The sequence below is a fragment of the Chrysochloris asiatica genome, unplaced genomic scaffold (assembly GCF_000296735.1).
Source record: "Chrysochloris asiatica unplaced genomic scaffold, ChrAsi1.0 scaffold00044, whole genome shotgun sequence".
In the NCBI taxonomy this organism is placed as follows: Eukaryota; Metazoa; Chordata; class Mammalia; order Afrosoricida; family Chrysochloridae; genus Chrysochloris; species Chrysochloris asiatica.
In genome coordinates this window covers 15,226,645-15,234,130 of record NW_006408562.1, presented here as the reverse complement: position 1 = coordinate 15,234,130, position 7,486 = coordinate 15,226,645, and the positions used below count along the sequence as shown (strand labels likewise).

Below are 7,486 nucleotides of genomic sequence, written 5' to 3'. Positions count from 1 at the left end.
CCAGAGGTTTAAAGTGTAAATCACAGTCTCAACTACATTGATCCCTTCTGAGAGCTTCTAAGAACTTCCAGAAGAACTGCCCTGTGCCTCAATCCTAGCTTCTGTGTTCAGCCAACAACCCTTGGTGTGTCTTGTCTTGTAAGTGGATTGCCACATGGTGTCCTCCTTCTTAGTCTTCCCCTGTTGTGTGTCTGCCCTTCTCTTTTATAAAACACCATTCAGAAGGGATTATAGTTAGGACCCATTCTACTCTTGTATGATTCCGGTAACTGGAAACCTCTGAAAAGAAAAACCCTCTCTTCCCTAAGCAAGGACACTGTGGTTGATGTGAGGGTTAGGACATCATCTTGATTTTGAGGGGACACAGTTCAGTCTCCGTGCACTCACATGACTTTATGAGCATGCTCCTAGAGTCCCTTGAATGACAGAAATGGGAAGGTGCTCAACTGCTGCTAGCCAAAAGGTGGCTGGTTCAGAGCCATCCAGAGGCGCCTCGGAAAACAGCCTTCCGAACAGTCACAAGTTTGGGAGTGCTATGGAGCACTTCAGCGCTGAACACATAGTGTCACAAGGAGGAACTGACTTGATAGCAACTAATAGCTCCACCTTAAGGGTGTTAATATAAGTGTAACTCATAACTCAAACCAAACCCATGGCTAGCAAGTTGTATCTGATTTCTAGCGACCTTATAGAACCAACAGATCCATGTTGGAAGAAGTGTAGCCAGAGTGCTCCTTGGAGGCCAGGATGGCCAAACTTTGTCTCTCATACTTCAGACATAGTGTCAGGAGGGACCAGTTGCTGTAGAAGGATATTATGTTTGGTAAGGTAGTAGGTCACAGAAACAGAGGACGACCCCCAACAAGATGGATTGGCCAAGTGGCAGCGTTGATGGACTCAAGCGTGGCAACAGTAGTGAGGTTGGCCCAGGATCGGGCAGTGTTTTGTTCTGCTGTGCATAAGGTCACTATGAGTCAGCATTGACTCGATGGCACCTAACAACAACAACATAGGACAGTCTTGGTGTAATGCTGAAAGATAAGCACTGGATTCCTAACCACAAGGTCAGTGGTTCAAAACCACTGTTCTTTGGAAACCCTATACAGGGTTACTGTGAATCAGAACTGACATGAAGGTACGTAACAACAACATAAAATTCGAATAAGCACCGGATTGCTGAGCATCAGGTCAGTGGTTGAAACCCACCAGCCGTTCCTTGAAAAACGTATACAAGGAAGGTTGCTATGAGTCAGAACTGCCTTGACCTCACTTAACAGCAATGACAACATAGGACAGAGTTGGCCTAGTGGGTCAGCAGTTAGAATCCACCGCCACTCTTTGAGGGAAAGGTGAGGATTTCTGCTCCCATGAAGAGTCACAGCTTCAGAAACTCTATAAGGTGATAGGTGTTGGAATTGATTGCACGACGGTGGATTTATAAGGCAGATTTGAGCCACCCCCATAACATTGTCACATCTTCCTCCTGAAGAGTAGCTGGTAGGTTTGAACCACTGATCTTTCATTTACAGCTGAGTGCTTAACCACTGCCCCACTCCTGCTTCCTGCCATTGAGTCAATTCCGACTCCTAACGACCTTTTAGAGCAGGGTAGAACGGCTGCATAGCTGTCCAAGATGATGCATCTTTCTGGAAGCAAAAAGTCTCATCTTTCTCCTGTTGAGGGAGGGTAGATTCAAACTGCCAGCCTATTGGTTAGCAACCCATTTAAACCTCTGCAGCACCAGGGTTTCATAAATCATAGCAAGCTGATTACAGAGCTGGTGGTGGTAATGTTTAGTGCGGTTGCGTCAGTTCCAACTCATAGCAACCCTGTGTAGGGTTTCCAAGGAACAGCTGGTGGGTTTAAACCACCGACTTTGTGGTTCAAACCCACCTGATGGTCCAGTGTCTGTACCAAAGTGTCACACCAGGACACCAGCATAGTCTTGCAAAAAGTGTTCAACTAAGTATAATTTAAAATGTTTTTATTCTAATTTTTCAGGTTGTCCTTGCTGGAAGGAACCATGAATTGGCATTTTCCATTCTTCCTCTTGGCCACGGTGACTCTTCCTTTAGTCTGCTCCAAGTTCAACCCACTTTCTCTCGAGGAGCTTGGCTCCAACACGGGAATCCAGGTTTTCAACAAGATCGTCAAGTCCCGGCCTCATGAGAACATCGTCATTTCCCCCCACGGGATTGCATCGGTCCTGGGGATGCTTCAGCTGGGGGCTGATGGCAGGACAAAGAAGCAGCTCACCATGGTGATGAGCTACGGTGTGAAAAGTACGTGCCCCCCAGCCTCACTGGCCAGCAGCCATCTCTGGGACGCCAGCATGGCAAGGGTCATTGCTTGGTCTTAGATTCTAGCCCAAGAAGCCAAGCAAGTTGATGGGGCGTTTACTGGTGTCAAGTGGGGTTTAGGGCCCGACAGACACTGAGGTAATAGAAGTAAAGAGAACTGCATTCTGGTCTCTGCGGCATAGCGAGGCACCATTGAGTTAGTCACTTGATCTTTCAAAGTTCCATTTTCATATCTATAGGAAGAAAGTACTTTCTGCCAGACCCACTTATTCGATTATTGTTGTTAAGTGCTGTTGAGTCACTTCTGACTCACAGTGACCCTGAGTTTCCAAGGAGTGGCTGGTGAGTTTGAACTGCCGACCTTGTGGTCAACCGACCTTGTGCTTCTTCTACAGTACCACACAGTGCTAGCTCAAAGTGCATTGTAGTTGTTAACGGTGTCCTACTTAGGGTTCTCTAGAAAAACAACCAGTGAGACAGGTGAGGGAATTTCAGAAGGTTCAGAAGGTTCATGGAAAAATGGAATGAAAAGATAATGGAATTGTTCCATGAATTTTTTGAAGCCCCATCATATAGAAAGATTTACTTCGAAAATTTGGTTCATATGATTGTGGGACTGGGAAGTCCAAAATGTGTAACTCTGGTAGCAGGAAGAGCGCGGAGGGGAGACAGAGACTGAGGGAGAACTCAGCTAACATATTAATTTATAGTCTCAAGGCAAACCACACCTTAAGAACCCTCCCCTTCCAACTGATTGGTTGATTTTATTAGACTGCAGCGATTGAAGGGGCTTACATAGCATTTCATTAGCTGATGTTATTGTTGTTAAGTGCTGTGGAGTGATTCTAACTCATAGAGACCCTGTATAAGATTTTCAGGGAATAACCGGTGGGATTGGACTGCTGACCTTGCGGTTAGCAGTGCAGTGCTTTTGAAATAAGAAATAGTAGATAGAATGTTTGGCAGAACCACTGGGAACCACAGTATAAGCAAGTTGACACATGAATTAGCCATCTGAGAGGTGCTTTTGAAAGATGTGAGCTGGGAGGGCAGCCTTATTGGGTATCTAAGGTTGAATGGAGTCCTGGTGTGGCGGTGTAGGATAAAGTACGAGATCAAAAGATCAGTTTGAACCACAGGGTCAGCAGTTCAAGTCCACCAGCCACTCCTCGGAAATTCTTTACAGGGTCAGGTCACTCTGTTGGTATTGACTCAACGGCACTTAACAAAAACAATAACAGTCTTTACAGAAATGGACTGACACATCTTTCTTCTACAGAATGGCATTTTGGTTCGCAGTCAAGCAGTTAATCACTGTAAGACTAGGACTCCTACAACCAGTCCGGTACTTACCAACCCACTAACATTAGCCATCACAGTGGCCAAATCACTTTTCACATCTTGGCTGTTAGTTCCTTGTTATTGTTGTTGTTATTTGGAAAAAGAGAGAGTTTACCTACTTTTCACATCTCAGCCTTAGTTAATATTCCTGGAAAAAGAGGGAGTGTACCCCCAGTCATCCACCCCTGCAAGACAGAGTCATGAGAATCTCTAAGTCAACATGATGGCTGCATTGATGTTTGGTGGGAATAGAGGTAGGGATGGACTTAAATGTCTCACCACTTTGCATTTCAGCGGAGTTCGCTGCCTCACTGCCCTGTCCTATCTAAGCCACATTCAACTTTGCATCAGCTTGCAGTTTATTCACCTGTTGGAAGCATGGAAGGACTAAATATTTGGGACAAACTGTTCCACCCCTTGCTTGGAAGTTCAGAAAACATTTGGTGATTTATAACTACTAAAATTTATGATCTTTCCTAATGCAATCTAGGCCCCGTCAACCATTGCAGTTCCAAAATAGCAACTGTATTTCTGTTGTTCTAATGCTAAGCCACATTAATTTTAAGTCAGGACTTGCAAAGTTTGGGCAATAGTCGCCTGTTGGCATCTCTCCACCAAAACCACCAACATCTTTCTTTCTCTAGAATAGCTACAAGCAGATTCCAACCTCGATTTGCCTGACGGACTCACCCAAAAGGAGCCCTCATGGATTTTCAGGCATGGACTGGGCTTTGCCTCTGAGAACTCACAGTAGAGATGTTCTTGTAGAGGAAGGACACAGACCCTGATGCTGTCCCTGCAGCAGGACTCTTGTCGTTTACAGAGCTGGCAGTTCCCTGTCTTCCTTGTAAAATGAAACTCTTGACACCCACTGTGCCTGCCCCCCAGAGCAGATGTAAAGGATAAATTACAAAGCCCCACACAGTCCCTAAATCTCTAAGTGGTGCAAACAGTTTGCAAAAGGTTGATGGTTCAGACCCAACCAGTAGTACCACAGAAAAAGAGTTTGCTGGTCTGTTTCCATGAGTATACCCAATATAAGAACTGAATAGTTTGATCCAAGATACTCTAGAAGAATGCTGATCAAAAGGGGGGTAAATGCAGGACAGAATTTAAAATTTTCATGGATTCCAGACTTTCTGGATCTTTGGAAGCTGGATGACCCCTGAACCTATTACTTTGAGATAATAATCTTGAAACCTTCAACCAAAAATATCAACTGAAGTCTTCTTAAAATCAGTTATTTAGCTTAAATTGTAAAAAATGTCTGCCTTGAACATTATGTTCTTTCAAGATCTTATGGGATCACGTTAACAGAAGCTCAAAAGATTTGATAGGAACCTTAGAGGTTTGTGTTAATCCGAGAGGATCAGCTTGTAACAGGAAGGTGAGAATGTGTGTACCATTTGAATAAAGTAGTTCATGTACGTGTAGAAATGGTTGGTGGAGGTTGTGCTGTGTGTATTCTCCACAACATAAAGAAGTTAAAAATAAAAAGATTGTAGCTAAGCAAACCCTATGGAACTCAGTTCTAATCTGTAACACATAAAGTCACCGTGTGTCAAAATGGCCAGATGACAACAGACTTCTGGTTCTAAACCAGCCCCTCTTTTGAACCAAGAGGTGTCGTTCCCTCCCTTGTTCAGGGATTCTGAAGGAGGTACATACTTTAAAGAGAAAGACGGGTTTCAGGAGACCACCAGGGTGCCTCGGACAGGATTGTGTGCGACAGTGTCAGATTGAAAGACCCCCAAGAGTTTACAAAGGAGCTGTAATTCAAACACATTTCATTGTTTTTTCCTTTCTATTTTTCTCCCATGCTTTAAAATCAAATGAAGCCTGTATGAATGCCTTGTGTAAAATAAAGCTTACATTGCTGTAAAATTAATCTCTTGCTTTTTTGAGCTTGAGATCAAGTGAAAGTCACATTGTGTTCTAGATGGTGATACATGACCAGTTTTTAATAGTCCTAGGTATGGAGCCCTGGTGCGGCGCTGTGGGCTAATGCGTCAGACTGCAAAGTCGTTTGCACTACAAGCTTGGTGGTTCAAGCTCAACAGCTGCTCTTTGTAAACCCTATACAAAGTCACTATGGGTCAAAATTTACTCGATGGCACCTAACAACCACAACAACAAGGGTGTGACGCTGTAGGATCAGCACTTGACTGCTTACCACAAGGTCAGCAGTTCAAACCCACCAGCTGCGCCTTGGAAACCCTATATAGAGTCACTATGAGTCAGAACTGACTCCACAGCACTTAACAGCAACAACAATGATTATATTATTTTATTTTCAAAATAGAAGATATCTCGTGAAATCTTCAGCATAAAAGAAAGTAATGCTTGAGATTGGAGAGGGAAAGAGGAAAGGAGGAATTGGGATCCATGAGTGGATTATCCCAGGGTGAAGAGCACATCAGCTCTCATACAATCTGGTGCCCAGAAGAACGTGTTGAGCATGAGACCTACATTGGGGAAATGTTAAGAATTCCTTCAAAGTGTTGCTAGTTCCAAATACCTCATATAATTTTGCCTTCACTAGCAATTTATTTAGCTGCTGGTGTAGCACTGTAGGATCAGCTCTGGACTGTGTACCACAAGGTCAGCAGTTTAAACCCATCGGCTGCTCTTTGGAAAGCTTACACAGGGTCAGTATAAGTCAGAACCAACACAATAACACTTAACATTAACAACAACATTTATAGTTATAGAGACTTCATTTTGCACACACACATCTTTTTTGTTTTGTTTTTAAGAAAAGGCAATTGAGAAAGCAAAAGGCTTAGTCTCTTCCTCTTCAAACTTCCCTTGTTTATACCCTTCTCGCCATAATATAAAAGTCTTTAAGGTCCCTGGGTGGCACAAATGGTTTGCATTTGACTGCTAACCTAAAGGTTGTCTGTTTGAACCCATTGGTGCCATGGAAGAAATACCTGGCAATGTGCTTCCATAAAGATTACAGCCAAGAAAACCGGATAGAGCAACTCTGCTCTATAACAGCACACGGGTCTCTGTGAGTCAGAACTGACTAAATGATGCTGCTTGGTTTGGTATTGGTGGGGATTTTTTTTTGGTTGTTTTTTGCTTTTGTTTTTTATAAAAGACTTTAAAGGGGAAAACAAATTATAATTTCTTCTGGTCTTATTGCTGCATTTTCTGGTTTCTCCTTTAGGAGTCGGCAAAATGCTAAAGAAGATTAACAAGGCCATCGTCTCCAAGAAGAATAAAGACATTGTAACTGTGGCCAATGCAATGTTTGTTAAGAATGGCTTTAAAATGGAAGTGCCTTTTGTGACAAGGAACAAAGATGTCTTTAAATGTGAAGTCCGGAATGTGAACTTTGAAGACCCTGCCTCTGCCTGTGACTCCATCAACATGTGGGTGAAGAATGAGACTAGGGGTGAGTGGCCCCAGGTCCCTGGGACAACCTGTGGGATTTTATACTTTGAGGATGAAAGCGCTCCTTTGATGTTCAGGCTTGAACTGGTGTTTGTAAGTCCAGTGGCCCCTCCGAGGAGAAGGGCGTGCACTTCAGTGGACTCTGTTCTTCCTCTTGTCTCCAAGCAGGCCCCGGGACTCCATCTCCTTTCCTTCCGCTTTAATGCTGCTCACTGTACCCCTTGGGGATTTTCCTTTCTATAGAAGTGGCATAAAGTAGACGCTTTTCATTCCCTACTATGTCCTTGCCTATAGGCTTTGGTCTCTCTAGATTTTACAGCTCATTCCTTCCTGCTTTTGCATCTGCTATCCCTCTGGTAGCGTAGTGGTTACGAATCGGGCTGCGAACCTAAAGGTCAGCGGTTCGAAACTACCAGCTGCTCCGCGGGAGAAAGATGAGGCTTTCT

At 43.9% G+C, this 7,486-nt stretch overlaps 1 protein-coding gene across 2 annotated transcripts in view; it reads left to right on the top strand.

The window, feature by feature from the left end:
- The first annotated feature begins 2,002 nt into the window (after positions 1-2,002).
- The window catches only part of SERPINE2 (serpin peptidase inhibitor, clade E (nexin, plasminogen activator inhibitor type 1), member 2), a 41,180-nt gene continuing 35,696 nt past the window's right edge, over positions 2,003-7,486 (top strand). The window contains exons 1-2 of one of the 2 annotated variants that reach the window (XM_006861894.1): positions 2,003-2,282; positions 6,814-7,041. In XM_006861894.1, the coding sequence (XP_006861956.1) occupies positions 2,024-2,282; positions 6,814-7,041 (487 nt within the window). In that variant the 5' untranslated portion in view covers positions 2,003-2,023. The remainder of the gene's footprint in view (positions 2,283-6,813; positions 7,042-7,486) is intronic. The other variant, XM_006861893.1, reaches the window with a different exon arrangement.